General features: G+C 36.5%; 2 protein-coding genes across 4 annotated transcripts in view; one reads left to right on the top strand and one right to left on the bottom strand.

Annotated features, from left to right (window-relative positions):
• The window catches only part of LOC142357315 (metal cation symporter ZIP14-like), a 339,525-nt gene that overhangs the window by 27,562 nt on the left and 286,621 nt on the right, over window positions 1-25,342 (top strand). The gene's annotated exons all lie outside the window — the stretch shown is intronic.
• The window catches only part of LOC142357308 (uncharacterized), a 77,090-nt gene that overhangs the window by 26,327 nt on the left and 25,421 nt on the right, over window positions 1-25,342 (bottom strand). The window contains exons 8-18 of the mRNA XM_075408955.1: window positions 23,431-23,508; window positions 21,906-22,133; window positions 19,988-20,186; window positions 19,626-19,742; window positions 19,298-19,410; window positions 16,619-16,815; window positions 12,521-12,615; window positions 6,953-7,112; window positions 6,768-6,844; window positions 4,121-4,248; window positions 3,455-3,655 (exon numbers count right to left, since the gene is read on the bottom strand). Of these exons, the coding sequence (XP_075265070.1) occupies window positions 3,455-3,655; window positions 4,121-4,248; window positions 6,768-6,844; window positions 6,953-7,112; window positions 12,521-12,615; window positions 16,619-16,815; window positions 19,298-19,410; window positions 19,626-19,742; window positions 19,988-20,186; window positions 21,906-22,133; window positions 23,431-23,508 (1,593 nt within the window). The remainder of the gene's footprint in view (window positions 1-3,454; window positions 3,656-4,120; window positions 4,249-6,767; window positions 6,845-6,952; window positions 7,113-12,520; window positions 12,616-16,618; window positions 16,816-19,297; window positions 19,411-19,625; window positions 19,743-19,987; window positions 20,187-21,905; window positions 22,134-23,430; window positions 23,509-25,342) is intronic.

Raw genomic sequence — 25,342 nt, 5'->3', positions numbered from 1 at the left:
GACAACTGCACAGCTTCTTGTAACATATAAAGTTTACGTACAACCAATACTAAATTATGGTGTTTTAGTCTATGGAACCAGTAGCAAGACAACACTTCAGCCTCTAGAAGCAAAAATAAAACAAATTGCCAGAATCATGTTTAAAAAAAGAAAAACGGAATCAACACTGCAAAATCGAGAAAAGTATAAAATGCATTCGATCAAAGATTTGCACATTTTTGAACTTTTTAAAAAATTAACACAGATACTTAGATCGGAATGTGAAATAAATAGTCTAAAATTCCTTATAACAGAGAAAGAAATAGAATCAGTTGAGTTAAAAAGAACATCATCCCGTCAGTTGAAAAGTACAAACGCCGTGAGTGGACTTAGCCCTAAACGGTTAGGAGTAAGAATAAGAAAACTGTTGAACTTTATATTAAAATTTAACCCCAATTTCATTTCAGATGTACAAAACTTGAATAAAAAGAATTGAAACGTTATCAGTATAGTTTTAGAGACAATTACATTAGCAATAATCAACAAATAGTTTCGTTAATATATTGAGCTGATCATCTCAAATCCTTTGCATCTTAAGCATCTGACAATCTGTCTTTGAAAGTCTCTTAGTACTGCTACTGGCATCACTTGACGAGGACCATCGGACCTTTTGATGACCTATCAAGTAAGTGGCGGTTCTGTGCGGCCTAGTTTGTACAGCAATGTTAACTTACTTGAAAACAATTTATTATTATTATTAAGTCAGATTTTCGATCCCTGATGAGCATGTACAAGAACAAAACTCACAAAATGGGAAAAGAGAAGTGTGAAAACCTTCCATGTAGATAAGTTTCTGCAAAAAAGAACACCGAAATTTCCCTTTTAAGGGAAAAATAAACTTGATCTGTTCTGTCCCTCACCCATCTTAGTGGGCATAACTTTTACACCCCAGGCGCAGGTGCTATTTTTTTACATAGTGGCGTGCTACATCACAATACACAATTATTGGGGGAGGACCAGAATAGATCCATATGTTTCCTCAATTTGATTTTAGATGTATGTCTATCAATTTTCGTTGTGAGGAAGTAAGTTTGAACATTCGCGAACTAATTTTACCGAAGTAGAATTGCAAAGCGTCCTTTGAGAACTGTCTGTGACATTTTTTACGTTAAACGTTAAATGTGGTGTACATTTTATCAATATTTGGGGATTTAAACTGTATTTTGGGGAGAAGATATACAACTCATATAGTCCGAGCTATTGGTGTGTGGTCATGGTCACAAAAAACAGCAATGTTGCTTACAAGACGAATTAAAAAACACAATGTCCCCAATAATAGCCGTATCGCTTTGCGACTATTACTGATACGTTTCATTGTTCCGACCCCAATTGGAGGGACTACATTATTAATTGGGTTTTCTTCTTTTGTACAGTCAAATTTGGCTGAGCGTCAAGAGATATGAAAGGTGTCATTAGCCAGCCCCTCAACAGTAGAAATTCTTTAGATATATATTTTTTTTAATTTCGAGTTATCGACTTTTAAAGTTATGTGAGTATTCGCTTGTTTATCACCATTTGATGAATCTTTTCCAAATTTTTCAAGTATTTTGTAAAACTGTTTACTTATATATTTTCTAAATATCATAAAACTGTTTACATAATGGCATTACTTTTCTTTTAAAGATAAACAAAGTTGTTGAATTGTTCGGGCTGACGTTTTCATTTAAAAAAACAGGGGAACTTTTGACAGTTTAGCATGTTCCAAAAAAAAGCGGTAATGGTCACAAATCACCCCTTTTCAGGAAGTTTTTGGAAAATATTAGTTTGTTTATCATTTAAAAAAATTAAATCAGTCGTACGCTACTGAATTAAATTAAAATTTTATAATTCAAAAAGTATTTTAGAGTTGTTTGGCCCAACACGTCGGCTGAATTGCACTCTAACAACCGGCCAGCGAATGGTCTCGGTAGTAGCCAGCAAGGGCTGGGGGATGCTAGAATTAGATGGGGGCGAGTGGAGTGGGGGTGGTGCAGAGTTGGGGGCGGTGCATTAAGGTCAAGAACGCTGGAGGACAGTGGGGTGCAAATCGCCAGGCGGAGGAAGATGGACAGGGAAGTGCTCGAGCGGTACCTCAGAACAGTTTCGGCTGATAGAAAATTTAAAAAACACTAAGGCGTCAGCTCTAGGAGAGCTGCTAAGCCACTTACTGACCTCCTGGTTTTACCTGTTTATCATCTTTTTGAGGTCAAAAATTTAAAATGGTCCGACGAGGAATTGTCCAGCAACCAATAGCATAAAAAAGACACCTTGACCAATATTTTTGCTACGAACTTTGGGTAAAAGCAATTAAAAATTTTGCCAATATTTCAAAAATAGTTCAAAGTAGTTCAAAACTAGTGCCCCAATAGTTCAATTTTAGCAAACTTTGTTAATTTCAACGATAAATGATTCCTTAAAATTCATAAATTATCCGTATAAAAAATTTTGGACAGTTTTCGAGCTTCATCTCTCTCAGCTGAAATTTTGTCTCAATGTTTTCACTGAGTTCACGATCAAGTGATCGATTCTTTAGTTACATGCTTAACGTAGCGAACATGAAAAGTTGTGAAATTGCGGTTGAAGCAACTAGATTAAGAGCGATCTGAGACTACCTGCTTAGGAAAAAAACAAAACGTTAAAAACTCTTATAGCAAGTGATTCGTCAGCTATTTTTAATTTTTGCATTTCACATTAGCAATTAAATTAGCACAGAGGGTGACTATGGACGTTGTTTAACCCAGTTTACAGTTAAATTTTGGTTTATTTTAAGTTAATACAAAGTCATGACAAAGAGATCAAAAAAGAAATGTAATGTGGAGCAACGACGGCAAAATTAAATTATCCAAATAACACAGTGTTACTTAAGTAACGTTCCTCTAGTTGGATAATTTAACTTTGCCACAGGATCTTCAATACTTTTTCATTTTCTTGAACCACAAGACCTCATCATACTGTTTTTGAAAATCATCGATTTTTTAGAAATTATTCTAAAGAAATGTAATTTCATACTTTCTTCTTCAGGAAAGAAGTATTTATTGTCTGTTTCTCTAAAGGAGGTCGCCCGATAAAGGAGCACGCCGCAATGAAATTTCTCAATGATGCAATGATTGAACTTTCGCTCACAACTGAGAAAATTTCTGACTGTTGAAATTTGTAATCAAAAGATCGACTGTGGCAGAATTTTCCAACATGGCAGAATTTTCCAACATGGCAGAATTTTTCAGAATTCTTTGAAGTTTTTCTTCTGTTTTTAGTATTTTAGACCTTTCCTGAAATTTACGCCGATTGAAATACGCATCAATTTTCATTTTTCATACCTTAGGAATATTTTTCGGTCTTGAAAGTGTGTGCATGAGAGGATGAAACACTATGTGAGAATGCTCGGATTACTTAGCCTCCCTGTTATTTTATGCCAATTAAAGTTTCTGCCACGAACCTTACTGATGATGGTCTCTAACTGCTGTGCATCGGTGAAAAATCCAATCATGCCAAACACCCTCCGATTGCCCACTGATATCTCTTCACCACCAGTAGTCACGTGCTCCTGTTTACTGTCATCCCAGGTCTGAACTAGAGGCGTCTGTTGACACACTTGGCCATGGATCAGCAGATAAAGGGAGGAGTCGAAGCCACCTTCCTTCAAAAATTCAGAAAAACTTCTAAAAAAGCATAATGTGTCAAAGCCTCCCCAAAACCACTTTTTCATTAAATAATTTTTTAAGGTTGATTAAATGTAACTAGGAAAGCTGCCAGAATGTGACGTGATGATAATTGAGGGCATGATAATTGATTGATATAAGAAAAAAGGAATAAAAGCTCTAATAGGGCTGTAATAAAATCACACCGCAAAATCAAAATGGCTGCCTTATTTCTTTATCATGGGTTCCTTATTATTCTTTACCGCAGTCGCATTTCAACGCATGTGCTACAGGAATCGAACAAGTTTCCTTAAGATGCTACTGGGTTGGCTTTGGATAGTTTGGCTGCATTGCCAACTTTAATTGCTGAATTAAAGTTCAGGAAAATTTATTATCTTGAAGCTAGTTTATCTCTCAAGGCCGGATTTGAGAAAACCTTGTGGATCACCAGAACTTAGTCGTACCTTGATGACAATTTCGTTAGGTGCAAAGACAACAATCTCCATCTGTCTCACAATGGGTACAATCTCAGGTCTCAAAAGCGTCTTGAGATACTTGATCGAGTACAGCATCTGGCAGATATCCCTGTTTGCTGAAATTATTATTACTCTATTCGACGAAAGCATGAAATTTTAATACAAACGTGGGCCTTACAATCTTATCAGAAACCTTACTATCCTATTGATAGAATTAGCACCGTATTCCAAAAACAATTACGATGCTGCCAGGAATCTTATTATTGAAAAAAAAATTATTCCAGCAGAACTCCAAATAATCGAGGTATAGTTTAAATAGGTTTTCCAATATTTTACAGCAGACAAAAGCCACTCTAATTAAAGCTTCTAAAACAACTTGTCCGGTGCTAGGAAAATTGGCCGACAGGGCGTTTAGCCGACAAGGAAAAAATGAGAAATTTAGCCGACAGTTTTATCATAATTGGTAATAAAAGTCCATAATTGGTCCATAAATCAGTAGTTCGGTTGTGATAGATTCATATCAAGTCCCACGGGCCGCTGAGGCATGGCCATGGCTCGCGAGGCATGGCCAGATGCGGTAAAATACGGTCCGACCACGGATAGACCTTCGTTAAAGTAGTTGATGAAAAAAGTGCGGTATATTTGTCCGCTTACGAAATAGTGTTTTAAATTGGCCAATCACAGCTTTAGAATAAGATTTATTGCTCATTTTGCTGAAATTGTCGGTTAAATTTCTCATTTTTTGGTTGTCGGTTAAACACCCTGTCGGCCAATACGGCGGCCACCAACTTGTCCATATCTACTTTTTAGCACCAAACTCTAACCCTAAATGGAGTAAAGGTTCAATTATACGAAATTTTAGTCAAAGTGGAATAAATTTTTTAAAAAGACGTCGAAGAGACCTCAAACAAAAAGTAACAACAAAATGATTTAGCGGCACGAACGACCTCCTATAGACAGAAAAGTAGCAGCATTCAAAAAAAACCGACTAACGTCGGAAGAATTGCTCTCGATCAACTAGTGTGAGTTAGAATCTATTGAATAGGGGTTGGGTTAGGTAACTAAACTCTTTAGGCGCGCTTGAAATGACATAATTAGTGGTAACTTTATATCACTATTACCGTTAACAAAAATTAAGATCTTTGCCGTTTTTGCCCCCCTCCCCGTTACGTTAAGCATCCCCCAGTTACAGAGGACGTATCATTACATAGCATATCTTTATGTAAAAAATATCACCAGCGTCATGGGGTGCAATTAATATAAATCCACTAAACTGGGGGCACAAACTGAAAAGATTCAAAAACTGAAGTTAATCATACCGAATTTTGGTGCACTTTTCAGTCAACTTCAAGTAGTGAACTGTGGCCACTTGAGTTCTGCTGCTCACACTTGTGAAAGAGAGAAATTTAGATCAAGAAAATTTAAAATATAGCCAGTAGAATACCGAAAACGACTTGCAGATTCGTACAATACAATCTCTAAATCAGAAATTTCAAAGAGAAAGAGCCGGGGTTCTACCTGTATCGGAAACATCAAAGAGAAAAACATTTATTGCTTATTAGCACTATTTTTTTTTTGAAAAAGCTGGACGCAAATTTAAGTTTGAAGTTGTGGGTTGTTGGTGGCGTAGGTAGGTAGGAGGGGGTGTAGGTAGGTAGCTGGGGTAGCAGGGGGTATTTTGCTTGTTGAGGTGAGGGTTAGGTAGGTAGGGGGAGGGTAGGTATGTGGGCCTGGGGTAGGTAGGTGGGGGGAGGGGGTTGGAGGGGGTATCTAGGTGAGGAGGGGTAGGGGTAGGTATGTATGGGGGAGTAGATAGATTGGGGGAGGGTAGGTAAGTGGCCGGTGAGGATCTAGGTAGGTGGGGGGGGGGGGTAGGTAGTTGGGGGGGGGGGTTGTAAGTAGGCGGGGGTGGGGGTATGTAGGTGGGTGTTGAGTTAGGAATGGTGTAGATAGGTGTGGGTGTAGATAGGTGGCTAGTTCTGTAATTTGGACAGGGAGGAGGCACTGTTACCCAACGAAAAATTCTCAAATTGACCTTTCGACCTTGAACAATACCAACAGTACCTATTCACCCTGCATTGGAAACCAAACTACTATTAAAATCCAATGTTCAAAAACGGAAGGCAATGTTCGAAATCAAAAGTCAAAAGTTCAAGTCATGAACAAACTTGGTTCAGTTAAAAGAGATCTGTAGAATCCCAATACTCCTCTCCGAGACTTAAAAAACCTGCAAAATTTCAATACTCCTTTTCTAGTCATGAAAATCCGCAGAATGCCAATATTCGTCTTTAAGAGTTAAAAAGTCAATAGCACAAAAGTCACTGGAAAAGTCAATTAGTTCGAGCAAAAATTTTGAATAAAAAAGACCAACAGGTTTACAATAATTTCTTCAAACTTTGTTGAGGGCAATTGAATAGTTTTATTAGATTATTTTAAAAAACCAAACCCTTGGTTGTTTTAATAAGAAAATTAAATTTTCATGCATCTAACTTTAACCGAGCTGTTGTGATAAATTTGCATTCTTCAGATTCAAAAAAAGAAAAGCCGACGACATGTTTTTCGAGTTTTTCCTTAAGCGAGCTTTTGACAGTAGAATATAACTTAAGATATGATGAAAGATAGATTGAGTACCCACTGTCAAAGAACAGATCGTCGGCCATAAACTGGCAAATGTGTCCGGGATCCATGTTAAGATCCTGATTCAGCAACCACCTTCAACAATCATCAGATGAAAATGAACAATCCTCAGCTCAACCAGCAGTTCACAAATAAATATATTTAATCAATAAGATGCTGAAATTGCTACAACTTCAATCTCACCTAAGACGGAAAAATCCCATAATTCGGTTGAATCTTTCTTCATCTGTCTCTTTGTCCTCTAAGTCAACTGAGCTTTCTCCTGCATCCTGTTGCTGAACCAGAAAAGGTCCTGCGCCCTCACCCACCTGCACTCTGTTTGGGTCACTGTCCTTATGGCGCCCTAAAATAGAGAACGTTATAGCTCATTAGCAGGTATGATCTGAATTAAGTAACGTAAAAAATGAGCGAGGTAGGTTTTTGAGAGTTGAAAAGAGGCGAAAAGAGGTATTGAAGTTCAAATACTGTTTGAACTTCAAATACTAGTATCAACTCAATTTAAAGTATAGCTAGATGAGTGTAAAACAGCCATGTAATGAAGACCAGATTTTGACATGGCCACCAGATTGCTAAAACGTAATGGTATCAAATGGAAATGAAAAAGAATATAAGAAATCTATGAGTGATTCGATCGCAATTTTCTCTTTTCAAAAATATCAACGATGTAATGTAATACGGACGTTTTTTGACGGAGCTGATCGTAAGACAATAAGCCGTTGAAACCATAAACTTGTCACCAAGAGCAATAAAAAATCAAATATATAAAAATTTCAAAATTTTATGAAATCTTGTAGTAACAGTAGTAACAAGGCCGTGAAACAAACAGTTGAAACTAAAACCGTTATAGACTTTAGCACACTGGAAACAGTTTGTGACCTGTCTATACAGAGACGAAGATACAAAATGACCGAAAAACGATTTTTTAAAAAATGTTAAGCTCAAAAATCTAAAAATGCTTTTGAAAACAAATATTTGCAAAATAGAAACAGACAAGCTTTCAACAAAAAAGATGGCTCAAGTTGCAACACACCAGGAAACCAAATGGCCGTGTTATTAATGAGACTACAAGTCACGAGACTACAGAATAACAACAATTACAGGCACAAGCCAAATCTTCACAAACAATTTTACAACATCAAATTCTTCAAGGCACTATTATAATAAGATGTTATCTGCAAGAAACGTAAATTATCGCCTGCTTCTCATCTGAACATCAACGGCTGTTCTTTATAAAAGGGGCTACATAGAAATGACACGAAAAAAAATCCAAAAAATGAACAGTATAGAAATCTCGAAATATTCTTATAAAACTAAAAGGTGTAAGTCATCACTCAAAACATATAGTCAAATTGAAAAAAAAATTGAATGAGCAAATGCGATTGAGAGTATTCGTAGTTGTCATATTGAGCTACACGTTGACTAAAATGAAAGCAAAAAGCAGACAGCTTGAAAAAAAAAACGTTTCCAATTAATTGGAAAGATGTTAAGCAAAAGAAAATTTTAAAGAGCTTAAATTATACGTCCTGGGGAAGCAATTGAGATCCATCATTATCAGGCATATGTCGTTCAACTATAAAAAAAGAAAAACATAGGTAAGACATAATTGAAATCCACTAAATTTGTGAGAGAAGTGTGCATCAGGCCAGAGCACAATCTATTCAACAAAAACATTGAACATATCCATTTACAATTTTTTCAATGCTGTGCATATTCACAGATAAATTTTTCTTCTTTCTGATCTCTCAAAAATGTGATATTCCAACAAAGAAACAAAATGTGAAGTTATAAATTGTGCAATTATGATCAAAAATTAAAAAAAAAAGAAAACTGTTAGTATCAAAACCAAGAACCTATTGGTTGAATTTGAAACCGTTGCAGACATTAACTTATAACTCAAGGGAAATAGGATCCCTTGTTTTAACTGGGACTAAGCCAGAAGTTGAGAGAATTAAAATAAATTGGTGTATTTTATCAAAAAATTAAAACAAATTCAAAGCCGTAAGAGACATTAGATAACAACTGAAACCATTCCCTAGGTCCACTAATACCTTTTAAAATGAACATTGGATCTCTGGTTGGGGAGACGTAGTGACTGGACTACAAAAAATGACAAATCAAAGCAGAGCATAAGAAGTCCATAAAATTTTAGGAAAACATTTCGTCAGAGCCATGAAAACCATGAGCTTCATTCTGAAACCAAAAAATATGGTTATTGAGCCTCGTTTATTCTAAACACTCTCTGTCAATAAAATGAGCTTTGACTTGAAATTCTTGCCAGTTATATCCATAAACTACAAATAAGGAATTATTTTTGAAAAAAGACCGCGCCCCATTAAAATCTAAAATTTTTCTTACCGTAAGGATCCATGGTGACATCCAGATCAGCCCTAATCGTGCGTTCCCGCTCAGAAAAAACTCAGTTGTTGAAATAAATGCGAAATAGATTTGTTTTAAACAAACCTTTCAGTATATTCGAAATAAATAATGCAGATTGTATTTCCAGAAGACTCTTAGAGCCAGTGGGAGTACAACTAGCTCTCTTGTTGAGCTTACAAAGAATATGACTGCAGTTTCAAGCTGTCTAATTCCACCAAATTAAAAAAAAGTGGGTTAAAAAAATGTTTGGTACCATTTTTGACAAAACATAGTCTGAATTTTGAGACTTTTAGCCTAAATTATGGCCAAAAAAACTCAGATCGAACAATTCAGCAACCCCTTTCTATCCTTGAAGACAAAATCAATATTACTACTGTAAACATTTTTTACAAATTTCAGCAACATTGACAAAATTTTAAGAAAATATTCGAAAAATTGTGAATAAAAATAAACCAAATTGGTCTAAAATTCACAAAAATTTAAACCACTATAACTCGCTCTAAGAAAACAAAATTCGAAAAATCTTTTTAATTTTAAATTCTACGCTGGACGGGCTTTCTAGTGATACCACTCACAACTCTTTACAATTAATATATTGATCAGCCAAAATTGAATGAACAAAAAAACCCATTTGAGCATATAGTTCCTCCCCCACTAAAGTGGGTCGGAGCAATAATAAGAACTCAATGAAATCAGACCCTAATTTTACTGCTATCAACAGACATTTTAGATGAGCTAGATTGCCAATCTCCCGTTTAAGAAATCAAATGTACGTTTAGTTAAAATGTTAGCACTTACTTTTTCATTTTTATGCGCCGCGAAAAGAAAATGAGGTCTAAGCCCTTATAGCTGATATGGTGAAGTGTTTTTCGGAACTTTTCCGTTTTCGCCCCCCGTACGATGTGCTCCCCACAATAACAGAGCACGTGCCGTTATTTAGTATATCATAATGTAAACATAATGAGCGTGCGCTTGGGGCGCAAATATCATGCACCCAAAAAAGCTGGTGGCAAAAACAAAAACTCAAATTGTTCCATCGAACGCAAAAACTTTTTCCGAATTTTCCGAACAAACGGAAACGATCCGATGCAAAATAACACCTGTTACAGTCCTCCAAACTTTTCCTCTTTTGCTGCGATTCCCAGACAAATTGCTTACGAATGTTTGAAAACACAACGGTTACAAGACTGAAAACTTCTAACTCAAAGGAAAAATATTTTGAAATTACGTTTATTGGCGAGACTAATGAGATAGTCAAAGTACCTGTCTAAGAGAAAAACAAAAAATTACAATTTTTCCGCGTTTTTGCCGCAAATGATGGTAATCGAAGTCTACAACTTTTCCCTTATTTCACTCATTTCAAATCAAACCATCTGGCAGGTTTTTTGTACAAATATCTTTAAATGTACCGGTTAGTGGACCAATTCTAATTAACATTGCATTCCGAAATAAACTAAAAATAATGGGGACCAGAAAATAATTGGGACCCAGGTATTGGCATAGAACGAATACGCAAAACTGAAAATGTTTGGAAATATATCCCTTAATGCTTGATATATTCCCTAATTATCTAGCTTAGTGAGTGCTCAATATTGTTATGGCTTATCAGAACAATTTGAATCTCAGATATAAAAATTTTCAATTTTTGACATCATCTTTCATTTTTTAAACATTTGATTATCTTTAAAGAAGGCAATTATTTTTGGAGAGATTAAATCAAAAATAGCAATTTTCTGATTGAGTCAGCGTTTTTCTTGACTATTTGTTGTATCACACCAAACATAAATCTTTTATCTCGTACCATTTGAATAACTAAATAACTAAATAACTTTATTATTTAAAAATGGTAAACTGCATAGCTGCAAAAATTGGTCATTACCGTTGCCAAAATAAAAAACATTCTCAAAACAAAAAAAAATAAGTTTTTTTTAATTTAATTAAGTAGTAAATAACTTTAATTGAGAAGACGTATCAAGAAGCTCCTACAGTATCAAAGATAGCTGGTTTTTTCTCCCAATCAATTGATTTTGAAGCCAAACATATTATTGAAATCTTTAAACGTCCAAAACATGTTACTGCAGATACTCACCAGGTCAAAAGCTTCTTCTGCAATTTCTTTTGCGTTTTCTCTAAAAAATTAATGATTTTTTAGCTTCTTGTCTACCTACTTGTAAGCAGAGACCATAAATGAAATTGCTGTCCCCTAATTGGTTATCATTTTTTCCGAAGTCAAAATAGCAAAAAAATAAATTGATCCAAATAACTGATAATAAACCTACTGGCAGCGCGGCGACTTCAGTGCTTTTTCAATGATAAACTGTCTTCAAATTGAAAACCTTTTCAAGGAAAATTCCCATTCCATGTATATCCAGTTATGATTTGTAACCTGCGCTTCTCTGCGGTAAATCCTGATCTATATACAAATTAAACTTCTGAAAAAATCCTCCGAAGCTTTGAGGTAAAATTTATGGGCAAGTCAATCTTTGAGGGGGTGTCATGTGAGGAGGCCACATTGCCAGGCGGAGGAGGATGGACAGACGAGTGTGGGGGTGACTGAGTGGGACAAACTTTTATGGTTAAGACCCCTTCGCACCACAAAATTGTCTCCTCAAAACAATTTCGTTTAATCGCATACTAAGAAACTATTAAAAAGCAAGGCTCAAAGAGAGCTGTTCAGCCATTTAATGCCCTCCGGGCGTCGCTTGCTAATCCCGTTTTTAAACGTCAGAAAGAAAATTGGCCAAGCAAAAAATTGCACTAAAAACTGCAGGACTAATATTATGGAGGACGAAAAGTTAAAAGGGTCAGACAACAAATCGGTCAAGCAAAAAAAATGCATAAAAGACCACAGTACTAATAACTTAGTCGGCAGATTGCCGGAAAGTAGCCGCGAGAGACGCTTGGGGCCTCTCATGAATTGAAACAACTAAAGAAATAAGATAGACAGATTGATCACCAGTCCTTTAATAGACGACTAGACTTTTTGGGTTAGATTCGAACTATAATAGGTTTGGCACTACTTAGATGCACACTATTGACCTTTAACTAGAGTAAATGTTCATAAAATTAAAAGTTCTTTAAGCGAGTTCAGAAGTCATTTTTTTGAGTGAGGTAAGTCACGCAATTGACCTAAAAGCAGAGCAAATTACGTCACGCACACAAATTTCTACTGCAAAGCAGTAAAATCACTGAAAATGAAAAAAATCGATTGCAAGAAGTCAGATCGCAAGAACCATCGATGGAGACGACGAACTAAAAAAACACGATGTCCCCAATAATAGCCGCTATCACTTCGCGGCTATTAATAATTGCTACAAACTTCGTTTGAGTGCAATTAATAAGTTAGGATATGATTCTACAGCGTGACTCACTTACTTTTCATGACTGCCTTTTCTCTCCGAATGTCTTCACTCAGGTCAGTCATGGCATTCTTCACCTGCATGATCTTCTCATTGTAGTTGATCAACAGCCTATGCAAAATGAGCAAACATAACCGGCAGACTTCAACCGACTAGCTCTCAGCCAACTCCGGGGGGTGAGACGTGTTAACTCGCTTAAGCTCAAGCTCAATGGGTTGACAGAGGGCGTAAACATGATTCTTAGGAAGGGTGAATATGATTCAAAAACCGCCCTTACTTTTCCGAGCACGCAATTTAGGTGACTAAGAGCTGCATTATAAACAAGTCACAAGGACGCATATACGTGCAATGGTGTCGAAGCTATTAAAACAATATAGTTTGTAGACTGAAAAAAAATTTCCAAACTAGACTAACCCAGCAAAAAAGTTGTTTTCTTTAATTTTACTCATTCATTACGACGCCGAGTTATACCCCAAAATTTCCGCCATATTAAAAATAGGGAAAAAATAGATACATAAAATGAACGAAATTAGGAGACAAGCTTTATATCTTATTTTTCGCAAAAAGAGTTAGGCCAGTTTTGCGAATTTGAAATACATTAAAATTGTAAAACAGGTGACAAGTCTTGTAGCACGTTTTCGCTCATTTTAGGTATTTGTTTTTCGCAAAAAAATTAATCTCTAACTGGCAATTGAGCGTAATTGAGAGCGCGCTTTTGAGCATGAAAAAGTAACTTTAAGCTTTATTAATTAAGCATACAAAAGTGAGTTGAAGCTTTTAAAGTGATTTAAAGAAAGAAATAAGGAAGCAACGAATAACGTTTGTTTTGAATTTTGGTTTTTTTGTTGCCATTTTTATATGTGATAAACACCCTTTTCTTTTCCAGCACCATTCCAAGAGATACACTACCAGGACGGATTCTTTAAAACATTCCAAAGGGAAGGACAACTCATGGACAAACAAAGAACTATTTCAATTTTTTTAATAAAATTTTAATACCTGAGTCACAAATAAAACTCTCATTGTAATGTTTGTGTTGAACTGGAAAATTGCATTGTAATTATCTGCTTCCGATTTTATTACTTATCAGATTTGTTATTGAGAGGGAGAGAGTAGAAGGCAGGCATTTTCAGAAAAAATTATCAGACACCTGTAAACCTGTAAAATTACGCAAAAAATTTAAAAAACACCTATAAAAATGTAAATAGGCGCAAAAAGTGTTGATTGAAAAAAAATAGACCCCTGTAAAACTGTAAAAAGACGCAAAAAAACGGTCGAGAAATGGAGGAATTTTTCAGAAAAAATAACGGACTTCCAAAACAGGCACAGAATTGACAGACGCCAAAAAATTGAACAAAAACTCAGTTTAACAATTCATTTGCTGAATTTAAATGCAAATCACTCAATAAACCAAATTTTAACGAGAAAATAAACAGTATTCAATTCACACGTCTTTTTTAATCGATATTTACCTCTGTCCAATCTTCTCATGTCATGGACAAATAAAAGGAGTTAATAAGTTGCAACAGGACATTAATGAATTTTTTTGTCATATTCTCTCAAGACAATGATGGTTGAACACAAATAAAAGCCTGAAAAGTCATAAAAAAATACTGAGACGAAGATCGAGAATATCAGCTGATGCTATTTTCATTTTTCACTTCCCTAAAAGAAGTAGTCATTTTTCAGAAACCAAATTGTCAAATTTTCTGAAAAATCCCTAAAAAAGGCTTTGGATGATACAAATTCCACTTTCGGACCTACAGCTCACATCAAATAAAAACAATGTGATAATTTTGAGCCCTATATGGTAGATTATTCACCACTAAACGACTTTAATTACCTTACCTAATTGATATCAATTAATAAACGCGCATTAAATCAGGTTTAATTGCGGATTATATATACTTTTAGCGCGGAAATTAGATACATTTAGTGCAAATACAGTTACCTGGCGTGCGAAAAGGGATACATAAATCAAGCAGATTCGTGAAACGTAGCCCGCGGAAAAAATAGGATACCCAGATTGTTTCTCAAATTCGCGGTTAAAATTCAGACACTTTCGCGAACACGGGTTGCGCGATTCGCTTCCATTTTGCCTGTTGTGCTAAAGTACCTTTATTGTGCAATATTGTTGCATTTTCAATGCATTAACAGATGCAAACATAACCGACTAAAGGTCGGAAGAATTGCTCTCGAACGACTAGTGGGAGCTCTAATCAACTACAGCCTCCTTCAGTCGGGGGGGGGGGCTTAAATGAGACCAAAAAAGTTCAATAGCGGACTTCAAATAACCACATTAGAGGTTAACATATACCAATGTTAAGATTTAAATTTAAAAATGGCACCAATTTCGGCGCACTTTTCATTTGCCTTTTAGTATTAAACTGCCGCCAATTGAGTTCAGCTGCTTGAAATTGTGATTGAGAGAGAATTTTAGATCACGCAAAACGCAAAAAGTCAAGGGCGTAAAAGTAACTTGAAAAGTCAAAATTGTCAAACGAAAATTTTGCGTAAAAAAGACACACACGTTTACAATAATTATTATGAACTTCGTTCAAGAGCAATTAAAAAGGAAAAAAGATACGCATATCGGGCAAATTTACCCGTGACAATTTGGGTATACCTCTGCGGCGTAATGTTGAAATGGAAAAAGAAACCAACTATAGGTCTGAATGTCATTAAAACAATAAGCTGTTAATTATCGTTTGAAGTAATTGCAATTAGGCACCAAAAGAAAAGAAATAAAATTTTTAATGGCTTTCTTGAATAATACAGAGCAAAATTGCGAAAGAGCAGTGAAATCGCCGCTCATCCTCAAAAGCAATCAATAAAAAAACGAAAGTCTTTTATTTTAGTTTTAAATATCTAAACCGCTCATTTCAATGTTTCTTTTGAGATTTTGGTGTGACTAAAATAACCGTTCAAATTTGACTTTTAATTGAATTCAAAAGTCAAAAAAGGCGAAATCACACCTTAGACAACAGAGAGATAAAGAAAACAATCTGAAATATATGGATGGGAAATACATATCAGGCAAATTTCTGCTCTAAAATTGAGAGAATTTCAAAGAGAATAATAAAATATTGAATCCTATCCGACAAATATAAAGAGAAAAGTGTAATATCAGAATATGAGCAGACACTCTCAATCACAAAAGATTTGATTGGAAGAATTGCTCTGGAACCGAACGAGGGGTTTCGTTTCGTTATCTCAAGCTAACTTAAGCATGTGGATGCTAACTTCAGAACGGTAGGAGAAAAGCGAAAAAGCGAGGGGAAAAGGGGGGCATTAAATTATGATTATGCCAAATCGCCGTTCAAATTATGAAACTGTGCAATTCAAGCGCTCCTCGGGAACTTTGCTGAACTTAAAACTTAGAAGTTAGTAGTATAATTCTCTAAGGTTTTACAAGTCTATGACTTTTCTTTTTCGTTTTCTTTTTCTTTTTCGATCACTCGAGCTAGCGAAATATTTTTCTAGAGGAAAACAATCTAGCAAGAAGTTTGCATCAAAAACAACTCATTCATAATGATCGCTTCAAATTTCATTCAAGAATAATTAAAACCGAAAGAACTTTTGAAGAATGTTTTGTCAATTCACTTTGAAAGAGGCGTAAACAAGCTGCACCCTAAAAATAATGGCGTTTTTGCGATGATTATTTGAGATAAATATGGTTTGACGATAATAACGAATTAAAGCCACACAATCGAGTACATCTACGTAACCAATGGAAATAACGTTCTGGAAAATGAAAAATCTACTCTTTCGTCTTAGTCTACGTAAATCTGAATTGCGAAAGATTAAATTTCACGCCTCGCCTAAACTGTCTATTAGGAATCTGATTGCATGCATATTTACAGTCTCTAAACGGTTTCATCGAAGGTAACGAAGATACTGAAAAAAATATCTGAAATTGTTGCGCCCATTCATCTACATTCTATATAAAGTTCAGGCAAATATACCTGAAAAAAAAAACACCTGAACTGTTAAGGCAAATTGTTCCCCGTTAATTGTTCCCCTGAAATTTGCTTGAACAATTCAGGCGTCTTCGGGTGAACTTACCTGAAATTGTCTGAAATGTACACGAAAAAAAGCGCCTGAAAATCCCAACCTGTCTTCGTTAAGTTTCAGACTGGATAATTGAAGAGTTGCCCATTGCATGAGTAGATTGCCAACTATCATAATACCCATTGTGATACGAATTCCATCAATACTTGTGGCAGTGATGTCCCCGAAACCCAGACACAGTCCAGCCACAACAACGAAGTACTCCATGTCGAAATTAGAGAGGTCTTTCTCGTTTGATACCTTCCACGTACAAATATAGATTAGCCAGCTATGAACACATCAAGCCAAAAAAGGGTGACAATGAGAAAAGCATCCAGAAAATCATTCAGATTTTCGAAAAATTAGGAAATCACAAATTTAAATGTTCAATTATTAAGCTTCAAATTTTAAATATACTCAAAGCTCATCATTAATTAATTTTATAGCAGAACATTTCCTTTATTAAAGCCAACATCTTATCTTGAAAGTGTTTAGCTGATCTGGCATTCATGCAACTTACCGACAGATTTATTTAATCTTGTAAGATCATAAAAGAATCTTGTATGAATCTTGTAAGATTTAACAAAGTCTTGCAAGAAAATTGAAAACATCTTGCAAGATCTTACAAGATTAACTTTTGTTTTCGATCCGGTAGCAACATAGCATTTAAATAACTCATATATTTTTTAATGTTTTGAGGTTAAAATAATGAGAACATAGCCGGCAGATCGCCGGAAAATAGCCGCGATAGACGCTTGTGGCCTTCCATGAATGAAACAACTGAAGAAATAAGAAAGACAGATCGACCACCACTCCTTTAATAGACCACTTTTTGGGTTAGATTCGGACTGTCAGTTTTTTGACATATACGGTCTATAAGGGAAAAGCGCTAAGAGAGTTTTTTCAAAGTTGCTTTTCGAAAACAAAAACTCAAGACTAATACTCAAGAACTAGGGCATAAAAGTTTGGCACTACTTAGATGCACACTATTGAACTTTAACTAAAATGTTAATAAAATTTGAAGTTCCATAAGTGAGATCAGAAGTCATTTTTGTGAGTGAGGTAAGTCACGCAATTGACCTAAAAGCAGAAATGACGTCACACATACAAATTTTAACTGCAAAGCAATAGAAGTCACAGAAGTCAATTCCAAGAAGTCAGCTCCAAGAAGTCAGGTCGTAAAAATCATCGACGGAGACGACTAATTAAAAAACATAGCAGGACAAGTCCTGAAATACAATCCACGGAAATATACTCAACAACTCACGCACAAGCTTTGAAAGAGATTAATTTCCCACGAAAGGTAGATAAACTCTGAAAAATGCTTCAAAAAAATGAGAAGCGCGAATTTTAAAGAAGTTTTCTACATTTCGGGGGGGGGATCTTCAAAACCATTTCTTTGTCTCTAGGGTCCTATCATGTAACCCGTCTGCGGGATTTAAAAAAGTTTCGTAAGCCTGTAAAGTCGCTAAAATCAAATCACAAACCAAACAGTAAAAAAAAAAAAATTTTAACAAAATCTTGCCCCAATTGGTGATCTTAATATCTTCAGAAACCTTTTTCATTGCCTCCAAAGACTAGCCAGTATCCTTAGTTTGAGGCTTAAGTAATTTCAATGGCTCATCAAGATCCATAAACATGAACATAAAAAATTTCGAAAAAAATTTAAAAAATTAAAATTTTATCAAAAAACTGCTGAAACTCGTGTTTTTAAAAAGTTGATAAACAATCTGTTATCCATAGCAACTATGCTGTAACTTAACATCAAACCCTGGAGGAGGTTTCTGATCCACTCGTGGAGGAAAGAATACTAAATTATCAGAAATTTTCAAATAAAAATTTGCATTTTTTTTAAAATAGCCTAAAATCGTAAAAATCGTAATAATAAAATCTCGATACACATTTCCCATTACCACTAGTAACTATGCAATGACCTATTATAAAAACCTAGAGGTGACGCCTTGGCCATTGATATTCAAAAAAACATGAAAAATGACAAAAAATTTTCAAAAACTTGAAAAAAATTGCAAGTTTTATCAAAAAATTGCAAAAATTTGTAATGTTGAAATGTTGAAAATCATTCTATTACCACTAAAAATTATGCAATTACCTATTATTAAACTCACGAAGAGGTTTATTGACAGCAAGGGCCAAAAAACTTCAAAAATGATCAAATTTTTCAAAAAACTTGAAAAAAATTGTATTTATTAGTATAAATTTGCGTGTTTATGTTTGAAGTACCAAAAAAGACAGCTCTTAAAATGGCCATAAAAAGTAAAAACGTCTTGCAAAAGAGCTTTATCAACTTTCACAAACCTCAATTTTAGACTGGTCTAACAAAATTTTCGAAAAACGCCGAAAAAATGCGAAAAATTGCAACGTTCTGGTCTCAAAAACTCCTAAAAATTACCCTTTAACCTTGAATTTCGGCCTTCCCAGTAGCTTCACCACTCTATGTACTTGAAGGACTACTATAAGCGGCTACGGGCCTCTAATGAAACTTGATGCCCACTGAGCTTATCCCGGTTTGAAAGCTCAAAGTCATGAAAAAAGTTGTGAAAACAGCTTGAAAAATTTTAAAAAAAGACAGAGCACCAATACAATCCAATTCTTGGATTGTAAAAAAAAATACGATGTCCCCAATAATAGCCGCTATCGCTTCGCGGCTATTAATAAAAATTAGATTAAAAAATGAGATACTTTAAGGCAACGCAGTATTAAAGTTAGAGAAAGAAAAACTAACCTTGACCATGAGAGCGTAGAAGAACTGTACGAAGAGACAGGCTCCTGTGAGCATGAGGAAGAGGACACTGTTGGATGAGTCCAAATATCCAGTCTCTTTCACCAGAGTCACAGCTGGAACAAACCAAATTCGACCTTGACCAATGTGGTAACAAATGAAAGTATGAGTTGACCATGCCTATGTGCAAATCTGGTAGATCAGTACCGAACAAGCAAGTCAACAAATTCCTAGGAGACAAGACTTGGCCAACGTTTGCAAGTCACTTCCTATAAGTCAGTCCTATAAATCGTTAAAAAAATTGAAAACTATTAATTTTGGCTGATTTTACCGGGAAGTTTGGATACGTGATATGGATCCTGGTACGCTCTCTCACACAGCGTCTCATAGGCACTGTACAACTCTGTAGGGACAAATGCCTCCACTATTTCATCTGACTTTGATTCGGCTGAAAAGAAAATATAGTGAAAATACAGTTTTTATGTTTGAACATTGACAGTGTATAGTGACAGCGCTGATTAACAGGTCATGTTTGCAAAGTTCGCGTTTTCGAAGTCAATTCAAAATTCATTCTGTCTCTTATCTTGACGACGTTCTCTACACAGTTCTCAACGAATGCCAAATTTCCCGAGGTACTTCATCCCGAGGAGTCACGTGACCTATACGACAGGTGAAGCAATCTTAGAGCTTTACTTAGTAGGTAGTAGTTGAGTTGTATGTTGCGAGAGAGTTCGTCCATGTGGTATCTCCTCCTCAGGTAGTCCTGTACAATCAAGTGTTTGTTCTTCATGTCCACTTTGAACTGGTTGCGAGAGGACAGAAGTGCATAGATGTATGAAAAGAGGAGCGAGTTGAAGAAGACAAAGAAAACTATCATGATCAGAATCACCACCTGAAAACAAGCATTGTGAAAATCTATGACATATGTCTTAAGTCTCTTCGTGAACTCAACTGTATATGGTGTGGATGACAGTTGTCAAATTGCAAAGCCTTCAAATTCAGAGGCGTAAATAATTTTGAGACATAACCGACCAAAATCGGAGTTGCTCTCAAAGGACAGCGAGCGGTTGGCTTTGGTAGGAGCCAACTGGGGCTAAAGGGTGCTAGCATTAGGGCGTGGGTGAGCGTAGAGGGGGGTATCGTGGGTGGGGGGGGGTTCAAGCTGACGGGATGCCTGGGCGGGGGACGGGGGGAGATGGCTGGCTGGAGGAGAGAGTCCAAAAGAGGAGGAGTGGTGTCCAAAAAGAATGGGGGGAGTGGTGAGAGGTTACTGGTCTTTATCCTATTCACATTTTCGGTGAATAGCATACTTAGAGACTAGTAAAGCGTAAGGCTTTAAGAGAGCTGCTCAGCCTCTCAAAGCCCTCTGGGTGTCACCTGTTTTATCCGTTTTTAAGAACTAAAAGTTAAAGGCGTCAGTCGGAAAATTGCTCAGGCAAAAAATATTTCATTAAAAAAACATACCCGGCAGATTGCCGGAAAATAGCCGCCGTTGATTCCAATAAGCATGATTGGGATTGAAAGAACAGAAAATATTGAAAAAAAAAGATTTTTGTACAAAAACATTTTTTAAGTGCGATTTATTTTGATGGCATTTCGTAGTTGAAGATAACGTACTTCTGTTTCTTAGAGACAGGCTACAGGGGCTAATATCAATACCAATAAGCATTAGAGATGGTAACTAAGACTTATAGGAACGACGTTCAAATAGCGGGCATCTAAAATTGGGCTTTATGGGTTTATCCCGTTTCTATTTCTGACTTCAATTTTTTATACTGACTCTGTTCATTTTGAATTGCTTTGCTGAGCAACTGATGTTTAAAATCACTTTTAGCAGAATGAGAGAAGAGAGAAACTAGCCTAGAGAAGTCAAAAAGATATCACGCAAAATGTTGAAAAAGCGGCAAAATGAGGTAAAGCGAAACATTTTTTTATTCGACGAAGTAAAAAAACATAGCAGGACAAGTCCTGACGTACAATTCAAAGAATTTTCATTGACTAAACAGAAAAACTAGACCTAGAATGGACTATGAATGGATTGGGAAAACCATTTAGAAAAGAATCCGATCCAAAAAATCGAAAAAACTGTAAAAATCAAAGTGAAATAGCCGCATGTGAACAAAAAACCACAAGCGAGAAAGCGAATTTTTGTTCAAACACAGTTTTCTCACTCTACTTTAAATTTAGAGCGAAAAATTTTACGCCGCAGAACCACTCGCTTTTTCGCTCCACTTCCTGTTTCGGCGTGACCAAAATCACTACTCCAATTTGACTTCAAAAATCATGAAAATGTGTGAACAGATCTTAAAAAAAGACAGCACCCCAATACAATTCAAATTCTTTGAATTGTAAAAAAGAAAGAGGAGCGCTATAATAGCCGGCCGAGAAGATGAGGGCGGCTATTAAAAAAACTTCATTTGAGAGCATTTAAAAACATCACTATACATGTGAACGTGCTGAAGTGGTCAATTAATGGGAATCGCAATCCAAGTGAAATCCCGACCTAGGCTAGATAATTTGATTATGGTTATGATCTTTCGAAAACCGCGACAAGCCATTGCAAATTTGAAATTACCCAGTTCATAAGTGAGTATATACGAGCTGTTCCTACCCTTTCTGACGACCTTGCAGAGGTTATGTCCCCAAAGCCAGCAGTGGTGACAGTTGTGACAACAAAGTAGAAGCTGATCTGGTCTCTGTACTCCCTGAGAGTGTCGCAGTCTATCACTCTGCCTCCTATGTTCTGCTTGGCACAGTTGTTCTCAAGGTTCTCGTACCACGAGTTCATCTCTGCAGTCTTGTCGAAACTCATGAAGTAGAAGATGAAAGCAAAGCAGTGCTGAAACAACAAAATTTAATCAGTATAAATTCATCAAATCAAATATACGAAAAGTTGGATTAAAAGATAAGCGAGTAACGTCTGACTCTTTGCTCTGAAATGAATGTCGAGGTGATGACAAAGATGATGACAAAGATGTCGATAATTCAGTATAACCCGGACCCGAGTGTCATAGACTTTCATTACTGAATCATTATATTCCAATAGTATATCGACGATTCAGTACTGAATCAGAGTGACCAAAGGGTACTTTGTTAGCCAAGTATGTTCAGTATAAATTCAGAAAGCATTTTTTTTCTGAAAGTAGGATGAACATGATGATTTGAGTCCTTCATAATATTCATAGAAATTTCAGAAAAAAATTTTGGTTGAGCATGAAGATGCTATATTTTCAAGCAAACAACCATTCTATTATTCCTTTGGATTGTTGTTTGGTGGGGGTCCGACCGACGAACGGGGGGAATCCGACGAATTGGGGTGGTGCGACGAAGAAACGGAACGGAATTTATAACGGAACGGAATAACGAACCAACGGAACGGAATAATGGAATACATTTGATGATGCTGGGAGCACATTGTGGGGTGGGGGGGGGGGGTAAGTTATTGACAGTGCAGCAGGTTTCGTCGCGAAACGTGTCCATTTAGAGTTATTATCTTCGTTATCATCTTCGTTCATAGCGTTAGTCGTCCAGTATTGAGAACAGTATTGGGAACAGTACAACATATGCTCCGTATTGAACGAGCGAACGAACGTACTTGGGCGGGGGACCCGAATGCACGGAATCCTATCCCCCCGAATACACGGTATCCTACCGACGCGAATGCACGGATCCGACTACACAATATCCCACCGACCCGAATGCACGGTAACCTACCCCCCCCCCCCCCCGACCCTTTAGATAATTCAAAAGACGATTTAAATCAGTTTTAACTCGAATGCCGAATTCAGTGCACACTGATCAGATGCAAAGTGCAGGTGAAGAACGACGAGTGACACAACGAATGGCATGGTACGGTATGGTTCCAAAACAGAACACAATACAAATTGACAATCGAGAGAACTGTGCAAAACATTAAACTTCTATAGAAACACAGTTGAGAATAAGCATATGTTTAAAGTCCCGAATGCACGGAATCCTATCCCCCCCCCCGAATACACGGTATCCTACCGACGCGAATGCACGGACCCGACTACACAATATCCCACCGACCCGAATGCACGGTAACCTACCCCCCCCCCCCCCCGACCCTTTAGATAATTCAAAAGACGATTTAAATAATCAGGAAGTCAGAATACCTTTGACCTGTGGCATTTCAGCCGCCGGCTGACGTGGACACAGTTGCAACAGAACACGTGCACGTCGTACTGAAACGGCTGAAACAGACAGCTCTACGAGTTCGATCAACATACGTGTGATTTAATTAATTTAATTTCCCCGGGCGTTTCTGACGTTTTTGGCAACTTTTTTTGCCGTTTCCCCGGGTGTTTCTGACGTTTTTATCAACTTTTCTGCCGTTTACCCGGCTGTTTCTGACGTTTTTATCAACTTTCTTTGCCGTTTCCCAGGGTGCTTTTGACGTTTTTGGCAACTTTTTAGCCGTTTCCCCGTGTGTTTTGGACGTTTTTATCAACTTTTTTGCCGTTTCCCCGGCTGTTTCTGACGTTTTTATCAACTTTTTTTGCCGTTTCCCCGGGTAATTCTGACGTTTTTATCAACTTTTTTGACATTTCCCCGAATTTAAATTAAGGGGGGGCAAGACAGTTTTCTGATTTAGTCCACTTTATGTTAATTGAGAGCATTTGGAACTAATTCTTTTTACTCTTTGAACAAAGTGTGATTATAACGTTTTTTTAAACTCTCGCGGCTTATGTTTATGTATTTGTTTATGTTGAGTCAATTTCTTGTTGCGCCTTCGATTCTGTTTTCAGTGCCTTGTTTGTTTGCATTGGATGACTGACAAATCACGCAGATGTTGGTTGGCATTCTGGAGATGTCTGTCCAAGTTCGTCAGCCGTTTCAGTACGACGTGTACATGTTCTAGTTGAAACGTGTCCTCTTCAGTTGACGACTGAAGCGCTTCAGGTCACAGGTGAATGATCAGATGAAAGGTGCAGGTGAATAACGAGTGCCGATTTCAGTGCAGTATCAGTTTTAACTCGAATGCCGAATTCAGTGCACACTGATCAGATGCAAAGTGCAGTAGAAGAACGACGAGTGACACAACGAATGGCATTGTATGGTATGGTTCCAAAACAGCGTACAATACAAACTGACAATTGAGAGAACTGTGCAAAACATTAAACTTCTATAGAAATACAGTTTAGAATAAGCATATGTTTAAAGTCTGTTTTGAATAACCACATGATGATGATTAATTAATTGTTTGAATTGCCTATCGTGTTTTCTTTTCGAAATTAAGGCCGTTGGTGATTGTTCATACTGTTCAGTGCAAAAACAGACTAAAATTTCTTTCTGATCATACAAAATGCAGTTTCTGATGTTCATAATGTTCAGCAGAATCCCAAAATTTTACTCTGAATTTTATCATGAAATGTCTAATAAGTGCCATGATCAGAGCTCTGTCCATAGTAAAATTAATAATAAAATTTTTTTGATTCAGTACTGAATTTTAATGACGCTCAGATCCGGGAATTAAAAGGGTTGCACACTAATGAATATTAGCACACGGTTGTTATCGGCACGGAGAAGTTATCAAACTCGGAGGCGAAGCCGAGGTGTTATGATAACTTCAAGGTCGATAACAACCGTGTGGTAAATTTTTTAATCAACACCTGTTGCGATCATGTTTGTTTTTTTAGACTACAAATTTATCAAACTGTTTCCATCATTAGACTACCAGTTTATTACCACTCTTTTATCGCCTCTGTTTACTAAAAGAAAAGAGTGTGATAAACTCGTAGTCTAATGCTGAAGTGTTTTTCAGTGTCGATCGGGAATGAATATTATCACACGGCTGTTATCGCCACCGAGAAGTTATCAAACTCCGAGGCGAAGCCGAGGTGTTATGATAACTCTGAGGTCGATAACAACCGTGTGACAATTTTTTTAATCAACACCTGCTGCTATCATTTCAAAATTGAACAAAGTTTCATTGGTTTCTCATTTTTATTTTTGTGGACAATCAAAGGTAAGTGATATTTCTTTGGATCTGTTATTCGTTTTGCCCTCATGCGCCCCACCCCCTCC

The sequence above is a fragment of the Convolutriloba macropyga genome, chromosome 2 (genome assembly GCF_964194025.1).
Source record: "Convolutriloba macropyga chromosome 2, txConMacr16.3, whole genome shotgun sequence".
In the NCBI taxonomy this organism is placed as follows: Eukaryota; Metazoa; Xenacoelomorpha; order Acoela; family Convolutidae; genus Convolutriloba; species Convolutriloba macropyga.
Note: the sequence above shows the minus strand (reverse complement) of the source record. Positions and strands in the feature narration are given on the sequence as shown.